The sequence below is a fragment of the Coturnix japonica genome, chromosome 2 (assembly GCF_001577835.2).
Source record: "Coturnix japonica isolate 7356 chromosome 2, Coturnix japonica 2.1, whole genome shotgun sequence".
NCBI classification, from domain to species: domain Eukaryota; kingdom Metazoa; phylum Chordata; class Aves; order Galliformes; family Phasianidae; genus Coturnix; species Coturnix japonica.
This window is the reverse complement of record NC_029517.1, coordinates 112877269-112897653: the sequence shown is the minus strand read 5'-3', so window position 1 is coordinate 112897653 and position 20385 is coordinate 112877269. Positions and strand designations below refer to the sequence as shown.

Here is a 20385-nt window from a genome sequence, read left to right as displayed (position 1 = left end):
CTGTGCTCTGTTTGCTTTCTGACTACTAAGTGCAATGCTTTTACATGCCTGACTGTCTACAATGTTCTCTACCTAATAATGTGAGCAGTTTTTAAAGGTCTACTGCAAATATGCTACTGTCTGATAAAAAAATTGGTATTATCTGTTGCTCAGTGATAAATGTATAAGCAAATTCACTTGGCCAAAGTGTCTGTTTGTGGTATAGAATGGAGGCATGTGAAGCAGCTGTGACCGCTCCCTGGTTCTGCCCACCACTGTCCGCCATGGGTTGGAACTGGCCAGAGCAGGAAGGTAGAAGTCACTCCACCTATCTGCTGATGGACAGTGACATCCCTTCAGCAAAGGAATAACATACAGTGTGGACTCTCTTCATCTACAGCAGTTATTTTATTGAAGAACACAATACTGTATTTAAGATTTAATGAACTAACTTCATTTAGGATATCCTCTGCTACTATGACTGTAACTGAAGAAGTATAGTATGCCAGGTCTCGATTCTCAGGACTGAGAAGAATTGATTTCAGAGGCTTGAACCAACATTTTCTTTGTGCCCACTTGCACATCTCTGATAAATTTGGTTCCAGGGAGGGAAGCTCAAGGCTGGCATCTCCTGTTGCTAAGCAGAAGTATATAATTTGTGAATGAAAGGAAATGTCATGATACACTGTGCAAGGGCAGCTGAATAGTCATCTGTGCATGTTCTCAGCCAAAAGCTGTGAGCTTTTTGCAGCAAGCTTGCATAACATCCCACTTCAGGTCAGCCAAATGAGACACTTGCTCCAACACTACAGAGAATGTTGTGTAAAAGAGACTTAGAATATGCACACTTGCATTTTAAGGACATTCTGCTTCATATCTCCTTTGCAACAGCAATGAGTTTTTTGCTCAGGTTTGTTCAAAGTTTCTTATAATTGGAGGCAAACCTGCTTTCAGCTATTAGTGAGATCACAGAATCATAGAATCATTATGTTTGGAAAAGACTACTAAGTTCACTTAGTCCAAACAATGACCCATCCCCACCGTGTCCCTCAATGCTACATCTACCCTTTTCTTGAACACCTCTAGGGACAGTGACTCCATCACTTCCCGGGCAGCCTGTCCCAGTGCAACACCACTCTTTATACAGAAAAGGGAGGGGAGGAAAAGGGGGCAAAATGAAATAGGGCTCAGGGGCCAATCCCTGGAAAGCCAAACTTCTTGCTTCCCCAAACACCCTACTGCTTCAGCCCCAGGGCTAACTGGACCACACATCATTTGGTCTCTCAAATATATATTGACTTTTGCAGCTCCAAGATGGGCAGTGGGGCTGTGGACTGTTTTACTGTCCCAGATTTTGCTATACTAAATAACTGTACATCTTGCTTATGGTTAGCTTCAGACCAAGATATAACTTCAGTGTTGTCACTTACTGCTCTGCATGTGGCGGGGACAGAGGAGGGAGTAAAGGATTTTTTCTGCCATCAACTTCTCCCAAAAACCACCCTTGTCCTTCCCATTAGGCAAGGATGCAATGAACTTCATGGATGGCTGGCCACCTTAATGACCTCAGCTATGCCTGTGTTTCTATAAGTGCCTGAACAACGCTATTAAAAATTGTGGATGCTAAAATCCCCAGAGAACTGTGCAATGGCTGCAGAGCCATTTGCTAGCAGATTCTAAATCACATTGCCTAAATGAGACAAGAGCCAACATCATGATGGCTCTTTTGCCATGGGTGAGGTACATTGCAGGTTTTAACCCTTTAGGAGATGATAATGATGCTTCAGCTTTGGAGTTCATTCCAAAATAATTTATCTCAAATGGAAGCTACCCCTGCCATTAAACAGGGAGCTCATTGCTGATGTCTTCTGAAGAACTGATCTGAAATGAAACCTTCTAGGTCAGTTCCATTTAGAACACTGCAATTGAAATGGCTTGTTACATTTTTGTTCGTTTCAGTAGGATTGAGTCTCTTATTTTATGCAAAAAAACCCTGAATTTTATATTAAAAATAACCATTTGCATGGAAAAATTCCAAGCAACTCTATTTGCATCTTGTCTATGTGACCTGAGGACCGTTGTTGGCATCAGAACTCTGTCAATCACTCTCATTACACTTCTTTTATTCAGCCATGAAATGCTGAACTGTATAATCAACTCATTCCGAACAGCATCTTCCCTTTTTCTCTGCACTTCATTTCCAAATTGATTTCTGTAGCTGCCATTTTTAAAAGTCTGAAGATTGAAGTCAATACCTGCAATTAAGTCTCTTAAATAGCAGCACCCACACCTTCCTCATGCCAGGGCTGCGCCACGTACCTGAAATTGCTGTTCACTCAAAAAAAAATCTATATTTTCTATATATTTCTATAAAAAATGGGCAAAAGCTAATGTATATTTTCCTCCTGCTTTTTGCTGTTGTTGTTGTTTTTCTTTGCACTGAATAATTCATCTTTGGAAAAAAATAGTTTTAGCTCACTTGTACTTTATGTTATTACAGAGCCTGTCAGTATCTCATGCTGCTTTTTACTAAATCTTTTTTGTTTCCTGATTGTACTTTCCAGTTCATTATTTTTCAGTGTACTTGTATTGGACAGCAATAAATGAACAGCACTGAGTGACTGAAACAAAAACACAATACCCAAGGGCCTATATCCATAAGCACTGTTACAGACTGCTGTCAAATTACTAATGAGTTTTTGTGTTTACCACTAGAGTAATGAAGGAAGCGCTGCGGTCCTGTATAACACGTATTTCATTGTAGTTACATTGAACAAGCTAATGCAGGTAGATGGGTTCCCATGGCTGCAAGGATAGTGCTGACATCTTGCTCTCAGATATCAAATTATTGTTATTAGAACAATCTCAGCCCTTCTCTTTTTGACCCTTTTAACAACTGTTTATGCGGGTTGACAGTGATGGGACAAAGGGGAATGGTTTTAAACTGAGACAGGGGAGGTTCAGGTTAGATATTAGGAGGAAGTTTTTCACACAGAGGGTGGTGACGCACTGGAACAGGTTGCCCAAGGAGGCTGTGGATGCCCCATCCCTGCAGGCATTCAAGGCCAGGCTGGATGTGGCTCTGGGCAGCCTGGTCTGCTGGTTGGTGACCCTGCACATAGCAGGGGGTTTAAACTATGTGATCATTGTGGCCCTTTTCAACCCAGGCCATTCTATGATTCTATGATTCTATTATTCTCTTATTCTGTAATTCTGATCTTATGACCCAGGGCATTACTAATGAAGATCTGAGGGCTCAGAGCCCTGAATACAGACATCCGTGTATTCACTGGCTGTCCAACCTGCCCTGCCACAAAAGGATACTCAGTGAATTCAGCGTAGCTGAGGACTTCGCAATGAACCAGCCAGAAGGAGCTTAATTAATAGGACATAACACAGGCATCTAGTGTTGTTTGAGTTGCTCTAGTATCTTTCCTCATTCACTAACATCCAGCTGCTTCTCCTGTGTCATCCTGTCTACTCTGAACTGATGTCTCGGGTGGGAGCATCTTAAATGCCTTATGCCTGAGCAACAACACTGAAGTCTGTGTCAGCAGAGCTACTCCTTAGGTACTTCTTACTTCACTAACTTAGGGAGACTTAGACACCCTGCTGATCATGCACATACAACTGTAGATGTGTCTTCATTCAGTGCATACCCAGCATGATGGACTATACCAGATGCCCAGCATCTGATTGGAGCTATAGGTGCCCAAGGTTCTTAGGCCCACATCAAACTTGTCTCTGGTTTGTACATGCTTTTTTTTTATCTTCTTTAACTTGTGCCACACACAAAGGCTCAATGGGATACCTGCCTTCAGGAGGTAGTATGTGCTCCAGGTCTGCCTCGACACTCCTCGCATGCCTCCCACCTTGTAATTAAGGTCCTGGCTGAGGACTTCATTTTCCCAGTAAGAAAAATGAGAAAAACAAGTTTGATTCCCCACTGACTTGTATGAGTCAGTAATCAGTGAAGCATTTATCGCACCATCTCTGGCAGCGCTGCAGACTGAATCCCCTCGAGATGTACTGCATATCTCTTAGTTTGTAGCATCGCCAAATATTCTCATTATCTTCTGACACCTTTCCCCTGAGGTTGCTATTATGCTAAAAACATTTTATGTGAAAGTTATTGGGGGAGGGGGAGGTGGGAAGAAAGAAGGATAAGAGCAAAGGGAAGATTTACTTTAGCAGTGAATGCTAAAAGCAACTCACGGAGACATTAACCATTTCAAGGAAGTGAAGCATTTGAGTTTTGCCTTATGGCAGGCAATATTAGAGCCCATATGCCATTTCACTACCGAACTATCAAATCTGATAATTTATGCAGAGGGTTGTGTGGGAAATGTTAAATTTAACAACTGATTGAAAGGAGTCAGAGTTATCCTTAATGTGTTTTAGAGTATTTCATCTATGCTTCATAGAAAATGTTATTGATTTTTCAACTTGGGACTATGCTAAGGTGAAAAAATATATGGGTCCTCTTCTGAAAACAGCGATCACAATCTGATAGGAGTGTTTTTTTGCCACAGATCAGTGCAGTGTTGATGAGGCTAATTGTTTTCTGCTTGCTTATGCTCCTAGTTGGGATATTATAAAAGCTTCGCAACAAGTCACCAAATGGCAAAATGTATCCCAGTGGAACTGTTAAAATATCAAAACACTCTATTTTGCTTGAAATCCATGGCACTTCTGTGGGGAGGTTGACAAGATATGGAAATTATGACTGACTTTATGACTATTTGTCTTCTTTTTAGTTTTCAGATCAAAATAATCCCTGCAGACAAACATTTAGGAATCATGATATATATGCCTTAGCAAGAGTTCCAGTAGCACCACAGATGTTTGCCAATGTTGGCAAAGAACATACAGAGAAACATGGCGCTGTACATTTTGCCATTATCATCTTGCAAAGTACTGACTTTAAAAACACATATGCTAACATTTCAATTTTGAAAAACTGATAGCATTCATCATTCTCTTACACAAGCACTGCAGCTGCAACATCTACCACTAACACATGGGAATACCTTTGGGTAAAAGGTTGTCTAAGGGAAAGTAGGTGAGGCGTAGGCGAACAATACCCTTGAGAAATGCAATAAAGATTGATGCAGACTGTCTAGAAGTCATGCTAGTGGAATGGCTTGTGCTTCTTTATGATCTATGTAAAAAGGTTGTATAACTTCCTGCATCCTTTTCTTTTGTTTTAGGATATGTAGACAGGGTCATGACTGAATTTTGTGACAAAAGCTGTTCTCCCTGTTCATTGAAGGAGAATCAGAATAGGTGACCTTTAGGGGTCCCTTCCAACTCAATTCTGTGATTCCTTGCTTATTAAAGTACTTAAAGTACCACATCTGCAATAAAAATACCACTTATTTTACCAATTATAAGCAACTACAGGAGAAATATCTTTGCATTTGTGTTTCGTATGCACTGCCATGTGATTCAATAGGGCCAAGAAACAAAAGAGCAACACAAGAAATAACAACAGGAATATTTAAAAATTAAGGTTGGAAAAGACCACTACTATTATCTAATGCGACCATCATTTTAGTGGTCATACATGGTCTATCTGCTTCGTAATAGGAGCACTACATTAGTTAGGCTTGCTTTTAACAACAACAACAAAAAATACTTCTTGAATTCTCTTCTTCTACAAGACTGTCATTAGGACTCGAGTAATGGAATTTTATAATAGCTGGTTAATTTAGTTCCCTTCAAGGTGTTATTCTAGTGGAAGTCTCTTATACATTGAATTTATATATTTATATATTTTGTGTGTGTGTGAGAGAGATATTGCTGTAGCTGAGCTGCAAAGGAAATTAGTGTTTCCTGATCTTGTGGTCCATGGAAATCAGCCCAAGACCACCCTTCTTTCACTATCTGCGCGCTATGAAACAGAAAAACTAACATGCAAAGAAAGTGAGATTTTGAGTGCTGGCAGTGTTAAAAGATTTAATGCAGGCAGAAACAACCCCAAGTCTTCTCTTCTGACAAAATGAAGTACTCCAGAGATGTTCTGGAAGATCAAGACATACTTCCTTACCCATCTGTCCCAGGCATTTACATGCAGTACAAATCACTGTAGTGTGAGAATGCTGCACAACTTCAATCCTTACATAATATTCCTGGGACAATTTATTAATAGAAAAGTAATATGCAGAGAAGATACGTGATTTGCCCAGTGTTTCAGAGAGTCTGTATTTTAACTGGATAAGAAAGGCAAAATAAACTCTGGTAACCTTCTCTAGGAGAATCATATGTAAGTAGGATTTCTCATCCTCCTCTACTAAAAACAATCACATAATCATAGAATGGCCTGGATTGAAAAGCACCACAAAGACCATCTAGTTTCAACCCCCCTGCTATGGGCAGGGTTGCCAACCACCAGACCAGGATGCCCAGAGCCACATCCAGCCTGGCCTTGAATGCCTCCAGGGATGGGGCATCCACAGCCTCCTTGGGCAACCTGTTCCAGTGTGTTACCACCTTGTGTGTGAAAAACTTCCTCCTAATATCTAACTTAAACCTCCCCTGTCTCAGTGGTCCTATCAATATCCACCCATGTGAGCAGTCGTTCCCCCTCCAATTTATGCGCTCCCTTCAAGTACTGGAGGTCACAATGAGGTCTATGAGGTCTTCCCAGAGACTTCTCCAAGCTAAACAAGCCCAGGTCCCTCAACTTTCTCCACAGGAGAGGTGCTCCAGCCCTCTGATCATCTTAGTGGCACTCCTCTGGATCCACACCAAAAGCTCCACAATCAGTCAGAAACTCCTCAGTGATTTCAGGCAAAAACAACAATTTTCACTTCATTCCCTTGGGTAGTTTGAAAATGAAAGCATAATAGATGGTTTCAGGATTGTTTAATATGTGCATGTTTCTCCTAATTCTTATATTGCAAAACTTCCTAAGGTTCACCGAGCATTCTGCTGCTTTTCTTAGCCAAGTGGTTAATTTAAGACATTTTACATAATCTGCCCTTTTCTGCAAATGCCAGTGAGTAAAGTTGTGTCCTCATTATATCTGCTTCATGTGAATTTTGCTGGAAAGTCCTAACGAGGAATTTATATTACACTGCCCAAGATGCTTCTCTTTGCTATATCCACCTGATATTTGACATGCTCTATCTTGCTGTCTTGTGATGACAAGGTTTTGAAAAGCAGAAAAGTGTTAATGAAAGCCTTTAAAGTGTATTTCCCTTTATTAAAGAGAAATATCAAATAGTGTAGAGTGCTTTCCAGCTCAAAATTAAGGCATTAAGCATTTATCAGTTAAGGACTTTGGGGAAAACGTTCAAAATCTTCTTATTGCTGTTTCACACTTAAACATGTTTTCTTATAATCTATAGCTCGGTTCTACTCTATAACAAGTGATAAGTAAAAATAATGATGATAATAATAAAAACCCTTTCTCCTGGTTGGAAAAAGTGATTTAGTGGGTTTTCTGAGTCTTCTACCTGTTCAGTTCTTCACAGCACGTACTCTTTGTGGCTTTTGTACCATGCTTTTTGCCAAGCTTTTCTCAGACAGAGAGAATTATCCCTCTCTGATGGCTGCAGTGTATTTTACCTGCTCTCAGCTAATAACAGTGGCCTTTGACAAAGCCTCATATATTTCCCAGGAGGAAAATCATAATGTTATTCTCATTTTTCTACATATTCTTCATATATATATGAAGGTCATGGGGTATATATACCCTATGGGTATACCTTGCCCTATATACCCCAACCATATCTGTGTATTCTCCACTACAGAAGAAAAGCTCTAAAAATTAATTAATACATCTTCTACAATAAAAATGTTTTGTTTTTTAATAATAATGAACAGAATGAAAAGAAAAAAAATTGAGGAAAAGAAAAAAATAGAATATCTTTAAGATCTTTTTTTTAAAGATCTCACAGACTTATTAAGGATATTTGTCTCTGACAAAGGTAAATATGTACAATGGTGGTAACACAAACTGACTGTCAAGCATGCATAAGGGAACATGAGGAAGTCCAAAGCTCTATGAATGAGCCTTTCAATGAAGGCTAAAAAACTTGTGTGAAAGATATTCTGATAATCAAATTCCCATAGCGTTCCAAGGAGCATGTGGTTCATTTTGCTGGGATTAGATAGACTGCATACATTGCCTTTGTTCTACAGACTTAGTAACTGTTAAGAAAACTGAGAATATTGAAATGTTAACTTTTAATATACAAGAAATGTTATTTTTTCTGTATCTGGTGCCTAAAAGTTTAGCAGTAATTCTGCCATTTTCTTCCCTGAATTTCGAGTACTTACTTAAACACTTTAGACAAATTAGGGAAATAACAATTTTTTTCTTACACTTTTAATTACTCCTCCTGTCCCCCTCCCATACTGTCTGCTAAGGTGAATGATCTGTCAGTGAAAGCTGTTTCTTTGTCTTTGTGGCACCCTAGTACTGAGTCTTTAACACTGGATGCTTTAGGATGGCCTTGGGATAAGGATGCCAATGCCTCTGTTTTGTGCTGGCTTGAACCTAATGATTCCAGGGAGATTATTCCTGATCTACAGAAGTGTAAGTGATCAGAATTAAGGAAACAGATCCGGAGTTATTTAGTCATTTCTTCCTAGTAAATATATCCTGATATTCCTATGAATGAGATACACATATGAATGGTTTTGTTTTGGAATGTGTTAAACAGGTCTCTGAGAAGAATCCTAACTGTAGGCATTTTGTGGCTCCATTTAATCACATTGAAATGTTGGTAAGGAAAAGTTTAGCTTGGAGAAAAGAAGGCCCCAGGGAGACCTCATTGTGACCTTCCAATACTTGAAGGGAGCTTATAATTATATGTATATACGAATGTGTATAACAAATGATGCACAAGCAATTGCTCATCACCACCCAAACTGCCCAGCTCACTCCCCGAACAACAGAAGAGAGCAAGGTGAACTCTCCCCCCCTCAAAACTCCTGCATGATGTCATATGGTATGAAATATCCCTTTGGCCAGTTTAAGTCAGTTGTCTTCGTTCTGTTCCTCAGTGAAGGGCTCTTCGGCTTAGAAACAGTGCAGCTGAACAGTTCAGAGCAGAATGACAGTCTAGCTTTCCTAAAGAAGGGAGTAGCATTTTGAGTGTAAGAAGGGGACACTTACTCTGTATTGTGTGTATCGATCGTGTGAAAAAGTTCATGCAATTCTTCTCCACTCAGAACTCCATCAGCAAAGTAAGCTTTGAATTCATCAAAGGACAGTTTTCCATCATCTGAAAAAAAGAAAATAAGAAAGCATCAGTTTCATTTATGGTTTTGCTCATTTAGTCCATGCAATAAAGGAAGAAGCTATTAAAAAAACCAAAACCAACTAGCTCTTCAAAGTAAATGTAGCAGCTTTATATTCAAGACATGTAAATGATATGATGTTAAATGCATCAGTTGTTGTACAAGAATTCTCAGTTTGACTGACAGCTCTGTTAATCTTCCACCTTCTCATCTTTCAAAAAAGAGTTTGGATTTGTAAGCCTCTACTGCCAAACAAACCAAGACAATCTTCTTATCTTTGCCTTGATCCCATTCACTGTGTCTTCTCCCCACTCTGCCCCACACTAGCTCCTGCTTGGTCCATGTCCATGTCCTCACCTCTACATGGAGTATCAGTGGCCTCTGGGGGCAGAGAAACCTCAGGAAACTACAAACACAATAATTTCTTGAAGGAATATGTAGAATCGAGGAAGATTTCTCTAGCTATCTTATAGTTATCTATTTATTTTCCTCTTCTTCTGCTCCCTGCCTCTTAAAAGGGAGAATGAAATTCAAGCGCACAATTCAATAGCAGTGGGGTCTCTTTTGTGGGATATGCAGTGTTAATCAATACACTGCCCTGGTTTACAGCATTTTGATCTTCTTTTCCTTCAAAAAATACATATTTCAAACAAACAAACAAAAAACAACAGCAAAAAGAAACCCTCCAAGCTTGGTACAGAACTAACTAAATAAACAAGGAATGTTTGACCTTTATGGAATGAGAAGCCAGCTTTGTGTCCTCTTCCAATGGAAAGAATTTCAGTTCATCTTCTTGGTCAGTATAGAAAAGAATAAGATTTATTTGACTGCACGTGACTAGTTTACAGTGTTGCAGACTAATTTTACAGTAGTGAAGCATCCCTTATATACAAGCTGTACAGTAGCATGCTCACCTGAAGAGCAGAGCTGGGGAGTATTTTCACTCTCTTACTTGCTCTTACTTCATAATTTCTTTGATTTGTACATATGACTTTAAATGTGTTATCTTCAAGAGGACTCAAAATTGAACAAATCGAATGTCTGTTTCAACAACAAAAAAGTTTGAAAGATTCCACTTGAAAAGACAGCCTTGTGATTAAAATAAAGAGGCAAGATCTATAAGAGATGTAAGTGAAGATGGCACAAGTATGTTGAAGTGGTGAAGACAGGCAGCTTCCTTTGACAGAACTGCCATGATTAACCTAATTGAGAATCTAAATGCATCTGCCGTTTGGCACTGGTTGCAGAGTACAAATACCAACAAGTTGCATTCACAGCTCTGCTTTCTTTGGCTTATGCAGATAAAATCGGTCATTTAATCAAATTGTATCTGGAACTTTAGCCTCTGCTGGGCAGGGGGATTTGCCTGAATTCTACACACACACAAGGAAGCAGTGATTTTTGGCAGCTTTCCTGTGGTAAGCATATGTGTTTACTCACAGAGCAGCCTGACTGTGACACAAAACCTGAAACATCTGCCTATTTATCTTTGTTCTTGAGGATCATTGGCTTTACATCAATCCACAAAATCAATGAACTGCCAACTGCCAGATTGGGTGCGTCTGCTATTTGCTTTCTATTTCAGTTTCCAACAGCATAGATTGCCTTTTTCTTCATCGCTGTTTATTCTCAGTAACAGTTTGAAAATCCAGTCTGATACTTCAGTAAGATTGTTGCTGGCAAAAGCTAACGAGCTTTGAACATACTTGGTTACTTACAGACTTTGTGCAGCTATATTTACTGAAAAAAAACCAACAACTTGATTATTTATTTCTCTAACTTGGTATAACTGTAACTGCTTGCTAGTGTATTTGGGAGCCAGGGTACACATGTTCCTCTTGAGTACTAAGATGAAGTTCATGCCCAGTTCCAATCAAGCGTTCCTTTTAGCGTTTCATTGAAGACTTCTGCCCTGCCAAGTGCTTTCCCAGCTTTCAGCATGAGTTTTATTTAAAAGGCTGCATCACATACCCTCAGTCCTCCCTCCCCAGGGGCGTGCCTCACTGCTCACAGAGCTTCCAGATAAATACTGTCTGGTTTAGGAGCTCCAAGGCAGCAGAGCTAAACCATCTGTTACAGATACTTCAGTCTTTGCCACTGGCAAAGTGACAGGGGATGGATAATTCACAGAAGACGAACTTTTCTGAAGGCACACATCCCTTGGACAAACCAGACAAATCCCTCAGCCTTCAGCAGTGTTTGCCTTGGCAACATTATCTCACAGGAGCTGTTCTGCAAGCCTTGCTTGCTCTCTCATGTTTTTGAAGTTTCCTTTAAAAAACCACAAACCTAACTTAGTTCCCCAACCTTCTTGGAGCCCAAAGGTCCAAAGGTTCCTGACTGGCAATATAAACAATAAAATGTATCTCCCTCTGTAGCTCCAAAAATAATGCCCTCTATTTTATGATGCTGACCCATGATGTCAAAGAGGCAGTAGAGGCTGAACCTTCCCACCAATAGAATAATAGAACCACCAGCGTTGGAAAAGACCTTCAAGATCATCTGGTCTAATTGTCCACCTACCATCAATATTTTTAAACACAAAACCATGTATTTTAGTACAGCATCTAAATGTTTCTTGAACACCTACAGGGATGGTGACTACCACCTCCCTGGGCAGTCAAGACATTGTGAATTGTCTGTGACTTCAAAGGGCAACAGTGTATCTGACAAATGAAAGCCATATGGGTACTCTTTCTGAGTTGAAAGATAATGTCAGTGAGCAAAATAAAATAATTGTATAGAAAAAGAATAAAAGCCCTTCTGATGTATTTGAAGGCAAATGGTGACCCTGCAGCCAACAGAGAAGGTTATGGTGATCAGGGGAGCAGTGTACCTCGCAGAGATGATGGCAAAGGCCTGAAGGCAACCAAACAGCTCCCATTATCACCTGTTTTTCTCTTCTGGTTGGGACTGTGAGCCTTTCCCAGCAGAGACTTTGTTTAGACAGCAAAAGTAACCTGCAGGCTTCTCAAAGGAGCTTCCAGCCAGTGCTTCCATAGCAAGAGCTGTATCAGATGGAGTTCATATAGCTTACTGCAATCGGAAGAGCTGAGGGAAGAAAAGCACTAAAGCTGATCCCAGGATTCAACCTGCTGAAATGGGAATTTAAAAGCACAGATAAATAGAACTGTGCCAGCCCAACCAGACTGCAAGTCTATACCTACTGGATGGACGAGATGCTAGAATTAGAGCACTTGAGCGCCGAAAGATATTGACATTTCTCAGTCATGTACACAGAGAAAACTGGAAAGGGATGAAACACAGAACCAGATACAAGAGGACAGGAAGAACAACATGCCCTCCAACAACTTGGGCAAAGGTGCTAGTCTCTAGTTCTCTTGTAGCACTCGGTCACTCTGGTCAGTATTGAAGCACCTTAGTGTGGAAGCCCCACCACCATCTGAAGGAGGACTGTTATGCTTGTGAGATGAGGAGCTGTACCTTTAAATTACCTCCAGTTTGCATATCTTACTTCTCCCCTGCTGGGTGGGGATGAAATTTTACTTTTTGTGAGGAATTGCATGAGTTTGATGTTGTTTCACATAGCAAAAGGAATGAAATAAATGAAGAACTTTTGGTTGGGAATTTTCCAAATAAGCTCTGTGTCAAGTACTTTGAACACAGGGAGTTTAGTAAAGAAAACCAGACCAAAACTTCATTTTGACATGCAAAACTGAAACGTCTCCTTTCCAGATAGGTCAGTGTGCACCATCTCACCCCCATGAAATTGCTTTTATTCCTCAGAATTTCCTGTTGCTTTTGTCAATATTATGAATCATGTACTTCATAGTGTAATATTTCTTTTCCATGCCTAGTTCCCCCTTTAAGAAAATCACATGACTCTCTCAGTTGCTAGGAAGTGTTTATCCCATCCATACAGAGTGGAGCTGCTCAGCCTTGAAAAACAAACTACTGACAGAGTTTATGAAGCTGATCATCCTGTTGAACTTGTAGATATTTCCAGAACTGGAATGGCAACTGAATGATGGCAGAGAAAGAAGCCACCACCATAAAATAAATAACATTTGTATGCCTTCTTTTAAATGAGGGGAACGACTGCTTGATAAAGTAGTTTCTCATTTAAACCCATCTGTCAAAAACAACTGTGATCTCCCTGAGTAACAGCAATTCAGCAGGATTGCTCAGCTCTGTAGCTCTTATTTTAAGCAGTCCTTCCTTTGCTTAAGACAAGCCTTAAGTCACAGTCCCTAAGTTCAGAGTCAGAACACCCTCTCTTATCATAATCTATTTTTCAGCTTGTTCCAACTCTTTGATTGCATTGTTTTCTTGCTGTCAAAAAAGCAACAAGTAGGGCTTTTATGATCAGTTGCTTTGGGGGTTCTGTAATCCCGTATAATTAATATGTCAGCTCTGAGAGACTCCTCTTAAAAGTGTGTGGTAGAATGTAACAGATAGTGTCATGGACAGCAACTTGGTATTTGTTACTGTAAGCCAATACTTGCTTTCCTGCAGCACAGAAAGGTGACACTGGAAATGTAAATATCCTATTAATTAACAAAAGCTAATAATCAGTGTTGACAATAGTGTAAATGTATTAGGTATGTCTTCAAATTTCCAGTAATGTTTCAGAGCAGCTACTTAACATTATGGCATTAAAACAAATCTGCTCCCTAATAACTGGCACTAACCTATGCAGTGCTAGATTAGCAAAGTGGAAATCCCACAGGCTACTGACGGTTGAGCAAACACAATTAAGCACATATGAAACCACTTCGAGTTTATAGACTTGAATTAATAGAACAGGAGTTGTTGATCTCACCCACAATTCCTCCAGTACTATGCTGTAAAGCATCCATGTATAGCTGTGAACTCCAGTGACCGAAGTCTCTAGGGTTCATGTGGATACTGGAGCAAGCAGGTTCATCACTGATTGTGTGAAGTTTCCCTTGTTCTAATAGAAATGTGTAAGTAATAAACTGAGGAGTAACTTGAAGGAGGACTGGACGTCCTCCTCCTCACTGAAGGGCTGTACATCCAACAGGATTAGGACAGAGAATGAGTTCAGGTGTCAGGACATAGACTTGAAGCCCCAAGGGCTCTTGATGGCCACAATGGCATTCAGCAGAAGCTGGCCATGGATGAGTGCTACAGGGCTGACCAGGAGAGGAAGTAGAAAATCTGTCACTGAGTAATCATCTGGATAATGCTCAGTCACATTCATGTCTCTGGAGGGATGCCGACTGCTGCTCTGTACCATGCACTCAGCCTCATACCAATCTTCAGGGCAAATATAAGCCTAAAAGCCACAAGCAGGTCTGCTGGGGATGCAGCATTTGGTGTGAAACTAAGCTGGCAAGGCACAGCTAGTGAAGGTCCTCTTTCACCCCTTTCCCAGCATCCCACACATCCCACACATTTATCTTCTTCTTATACGTTAGCATTGCAGTGATAAAAAATTGGGAGCCTGTATTTTCATCCTGTCTTGTAAGATCCAGCTCTGGTTAACTAATCATGCGTGATAGCATAAGTACTATTATAGTAATTGTAGCCTGAATTCATAGCCTCTGAAGTACTCAATCTCACACTGTAGCAGCGGCATCATTTTTCTAATAGGAAAGTGGCACAAAATGGCAATGTGATTTGACCAAAATTGGACAGCAGTTCAGAGACTAGAAAAGGAATTTAAGACAGGTCCAAGACAACGAATACATACACCAATCAAAACTTCTATGATGAACCTTGTGGCCCTTTATGGCAAGGCCCTTCCAACACTACAGCCAAAATGGGAGTATTCGATATGTGAAGACTTACATGGTCCAACTTCCTGTATTTAAACAGAGGAACTACATACATGGAAAGAAGATTTATCTTTAGCACCAGCGGAAAAAATTCAATTAATGATATAATAAAAACCTCACTTTTGTGTTATAAATGCACATGTTGAATTCAAAGTTTTATTCTGCCTACTGACACGCAGAACAAATACATGAACACAAATGGAGGGAATGCAAATTTGATTGCTGGATATAGTGTATAGTGTTTTAAAAATGTAATAAGATGAAGCTAGAACCAAATAGATCAAAACTTCTTGGGAACAGAATGTCATTATGAAAACACCCCCATACACCCAAAGTGCAAATCAAACATGCATGCTAAATGGTGAAAGCAAAAGATCTGTTCTTAAGGAATCCATCTGGGAGAACCAGTGCACAACAATACACATTGCACAGGACCTGTAGAAAGCATAAAATGGCATGAGAGATGGCTGGTTTTCATATCAGGACGTTTAGAGCATGATTTAAAGGCTGTATCAGAGTTGAGTATTTTTTCCAAAGGGATGAGGGAAACAGGTGACTGGTCTTACCATTCTTATCTGCTCTTCTCAGTATCTAAATGAAAAAAGAGAGAAAGGAATTACTTCTTTGATATGGGTTCAGGGCACATAAAGCTGCATTTAATGGGTGTTCACAGCTGAAGTGCTACATCACATTCCAGAATGCTGTATAAAACTGAAAAGCATTCAGTGTATCTCCGTTCTTATCTTACGATACTGCTTTCTTTAACTCCTCCTGTACTGCATGAACATAGAACCAAACCCCTAAAAAAACAGCTTTATTTACTAGTTTACTAGTTTACATGGTTTACAAGGATCATGTCCAGGCACTAAACCTGATCCCACAAAACTACTGCGCTTATGGACCTTGGCATAGAGAGTAGCTGTATAGAGAAGCAGAGCAAGGGCAGTAGGCAGCTGGGGTATGCTCTGAGCACCTGAGGTGTGGAGGAAGACTCAGTGTCTGGGTGTGCAGAGGGAGAAGCCAGGAGAGGAGGTGGGTGGCATACAATGATCAGGCTGGGGTGGGCAGGCAGCAGTGTCAGCTGTGTGGGAGCAAATCTCAGGATTCCTCTGATGGTAGGAAACAGAGGTAAGAGAAAGGCCTCCTCATGCAAAGGCTGTGGAAGGGCACCAGTGGGTGCCTCCAGTGAAGACCAGTGGAATCCCAGCTGGGGTCACAGTGCAGGTACCACCAGCATAGCCCAACCCTCAGATCAGCATTTCTTGATAGGTCCCTGTTCCCTGGGCAAGCTGGTTTTACCCATTAGCTGCCAATGGCAGGAGTATGCTCTGCTTATAGTGCTGTAACTCAGTGAAAAACCTGAGGATTCAGGTGCCACATTCTGCTGGATGTGCTGAACTTTGATCTGGGTTCAGTTTATATCATGTAAACTGGATGGGGAGCTAAGAGACATGGTTTAGGGGTTTCCTGTAGGTATGGTAAAGGGAGGACGGTTGGACTAGATGATCTTATAGGTCCTTTCCAACCTTGTGCCCACCTACCACCAATAGTGCCCACTGAACCATCCCGCTGCACAGCTAGCGATTGTATGTAAGCAGAGATGGCAAAGAAAGTCACAGAGCTGAATGGTTTTGCAGTTTTTTTTTCAGCTGGAAACTGACAGATACGTGAAGACTGAAGACAGCAGAGAAAAACAGCACTGTGAAATCTAAAGCGAGTAACTGGGCTTTGTTCTGCCCAAACACAGGCGATTCAAGGGAACAACAAACGCCCACCAGTAGATGCATATCAAAGGCACTATCAGTGCTGAACTCCAGGTGCTCACCTTGTAGGTTCATTACTAAAGGATTAAAAATGGCCGTTACCACAAGCATCAAGGTCCAATGCAGAGGCTCATGTGGGGTACAGCTACAGCAGGGATGCAGCTCACACCTTGGGCTACATCTACATCACTAAGAGCACTGGCTGATCCATCTTGGCTTATGGATGTGTAGGGATAGGGGTTTCTATCGACTAGAGGTGCCCCAAAGATATGGGTCAAAGGTGGCAAAAAAGATAACCTTCATGAAAATACTTTTTAATGAAAATAACACTACTGCTGCCCTATAGAATTGTTAAAATAGTTTGGATGCATGGTAGGTATTTTGACACAAAGCAGGGAGGAGGCTGCACTAGAAATCAAGATTGTTGTATTTTTCATTATGCACTCGAATGGAAACAGTAAGTCAACAGAAAGATTTAAAGAAGTTATTATGAAACCTAGAGAAATTATCAGATGAGCAGACAAGGCTTTGATTTTGCTTGAAATAATTAGAGCAACAGCCTGGGGAAATTAATCACAGCATCATAGAATCTTCTGAGTTGGAAGGGAACCTTAAAGGTCATCCAGCCCAACTCCCCTGCAATGAACAGGGACACCTACAGCTTATGTGGTCATATTGGATAAAACATCTAGATATGATCCTAAAAACAAGCTTTAATACACAACATGTCCTTTCCAGTAGACACTGTGGTTTAACTCTGATATAAGAGTTAGTCTGAAGTAGATCATAGTTGGTGGTAGTGTTTGAATGGTATGAAGGTACATAGATACACAGGGATAAAGAAGAAATACAGAGGATATGTTAGAGATTTTAGGGATGGAGTTTGCCTCTTATGCAGGGCTTGCCTTGGACCAAAGGAACACTCTGTGCCAGGCAAGATTAGACAATATGTATTACACCAGCATCTTGAGGGGCTGAGCTGATGGTCCAGCATGGCACCTGGAGGAGCAGGATGAGCACACGTTTGGCTGCTCCCTCACCAGTCTTTCCCTTATATGTCTGGGGTCTCAGTGCCGCTCAGCACCCCAAACCCATAAGGCTCTAGTAGGACACAGTGGGAAAAACTCCACACTTCTGCAGGGTGAGATACTCTATAGTGGAAAGCCCAGAAAAAAAGTAAAAAGCCAAGCAACGCAGCTTGGAAAATGATGTTTTTTTCACCCAGTGCTCTCTGAACCTCCCCTAATTATTAACCTGCTCTCTTGATACAGACACGCTGTTGGCAGCAAACTCACTTTCCAACACATGAGGAAAAGAGGAAGGAGAAGGGGAAGAGGAAAGGGAAAAGAGAAAAGGGAAAGATCTACAGCCTTGCTCTCAGTTTCATCCCCTTCCATGCAGGAGAGGAAATCATAGTTCCAAAAAAAAGAAAAAAAAAAAGGGGGGGGGGGGGGGGGGGGGGGGGGGGAAGGAACCAGCAATAAACAAATAGACCCCCACCCCCAAATGCTTGCGAATGATGCAGGAGGGTCCCGGCAAAGCCGCCGCCTACTCACATCGCGGAAGATGCGCAGCCCCGCTCCCAGCTCCGCCGCCATCCGCCCGTCTCAGCCGCCGCCACCGCCCGCAGCGGCGCCGGGACCACACAAGGGAACCCACCGCCCCCCGGCCCCCTCCCGGCCCCGGGGCTGGACGCTTTGCCGGGAGGCCGGGCTGCAAGCTCCGCCCGCCGGGGGTTGGGTTCTGTGTGCATCCTTTGGTGCAGAGAGTGAGCTCCCTCCAGTGGGTTGGGCAAATCATTAGAGAGAAAAAGGAAAAATGCCTCCAAAGCGGCTGTAGGAGAGGTGGAGGGATGCGGTAACCCCTGTGTTGGAAGACAGTACTCTGATATTTCTCTCTGGGTCAGTTTTGGAAGTTGAGCCTCCTTTGAAGTCTTGGCATTCTTCACCATCTTTGTAGCCCTCCCTTGGATGCCCTCTAATGGCTTAATGAACTTCTGCTGTTGTTGCACCCAAAGCTGCACCCAGTGCTCGAGGTGGGGCTGTGCAGCCTCTGATATACCAAGATCTCTTTGCGAGACCTTTCTGCTCTCAAGGGAGTCACAATTTCTTCCTAATTTAGTGACTTTCACAAACTTACTTGCTATGCCTTTGAGTTCTACATCCAAGCCATTAAAAATATCTGGCCTTAAGATGGAGGCCTATGGAATCTTACCAGTGACTGGGGTTATAGAAGATGTATAATACGTTCACCCCTGACAGGAGTACTCCTGGTGTCTGACTGAGCCTCTCGACCCAGATGATGCCCTTTAGCTCCTGCTCTTGCTGGCAGGTGACATGCAGTTATCTAATACACATCGCAATCATTATATGATAATGTTATAACTAATGTTAGAGCTTCTGAGCTGATTTCTGCAGTGTATTCAGTGATTCCTTTCTCTCTGAACAAAAGGCTGTGGGGAGGCTGTGGGGAGGAGGACCATGAGGATAAAGCCATGTGAGCACGTGGGAGTGCAGTTACATGCAGCGTGATAACCTTCTGAAATCCCTGTGGGAGGTTGGCAGAAGCCAGCATTCAATGATCTGGTCACTTCAGCAGCCACGAAGCTGTTTGGCTCATAATCAATTAAAATAAATGGAGCTGTCTGGGATGCGTGTGAGAATAAAGCATAAATCTGCCTGCTCTTTTTCTTGCCGTGTGTCACATCATTAAGCTTGCATTTAGGACCCAACCTACTGTACTAATGTCTTCACTCATGTGAAATGAAAGGAAATGACCAGCTACTACTTAATGATTTTGCCCTTTTATCTGAGAGAAACAAACATAAGAAAAACAGCAGCAACAGCTGCCCTACACTCACTGTGTAGTTGGCTGTGCAATGGGAGCCCTCAGCAATGGGATAAATGAAACAGCTTCCTTTATACTGAGGAAATGTCAGTGTTCTAACTCTCTTATGCAGTTACTAAGTTTCTTTATGATGGTTAGCCATGTGTGTTGCCTCTAAATGTCAGGAAAATGCTCATGTCAAAGTAGAACCTTTCCAATCTAAGACTAGCTTGCATGCTATGATAGCCCACGGGTCTGTAACGAAAAGTACTCTTTGGCAGAGGAAATCTATCTGCTTTATGGCCCTTTTTGGACTGCATGAGTGGGATGGTAGCTACAAAAAGGGTTGAACTAGCATGATATGATGTCTCTCTGTAGCTCTCAGAACATGGTGTTTGGTCATGGTTTGAACCTGGCCTAATGCCCTATAGACAAACCTCAAAACCCTCAAACCCATGGCCTGCTGCTTCTCTTCTGGTCCCTTATCTGCTGTTTGATGGAAGGGAAACCAAAACGCTCTCCAACAAGAATCCAGCGTAAACAACTAGGATGCAGAATGTACATCAGCAGGTGAGCTGAATCCTGTCTGTGTGCATTGGAGCTCTTTTGTTGTTCACCAGGAAAAGAAATATGGCGTGAAGCCATAGCAACACATGAGGAATTATGGCGCTCATTTCCTTGTTGGTGTGACACTTCATACAGCTTGCACTAGAACCTTATTTCACTCTTCTTTTTTATTTGCTTACTCTTTCTATACCTGTTTGGGAAAATCACAGTTTACATAGAGGCTCTCGATATTATTT

The 20385-nt window shown here is 41.5% G+C and overlaps 1 protein-coding gene across 1 annotated transcript in view; it reads right to left on the bottom strand.

The window, feature by feature from the left end:
• The window catches only part of NECAB1 (N-terminal EF-hand calcium binding protein 1), a 43204-nt gene extending 24764 nt beyond the window's left edge, over positions 1–18440 (bottom strand). Inside the window, exons 1-3 of the mRNA XM_015855955.2 lie at positions 18313–18440; positions 15560–15584; positions 9107–9215 (exon numbers count right to left, since the gene is read on the bottom strand). Of these exons, the coding sequence (XP_015711441.1) occupies positions 9107–9215; positions 15560–15584; positions 18313–18354 (176 nt within the window). The 5' untranslated portion in view covers positions 18355–18440. The remainder of the gene's footprint in view (positions 1–9106; positions 9216–15559; positions 15585–18312) is intronic.
• Between the last annotated feature and the right edge of the window lie 1945 nt (positions 18441–20385).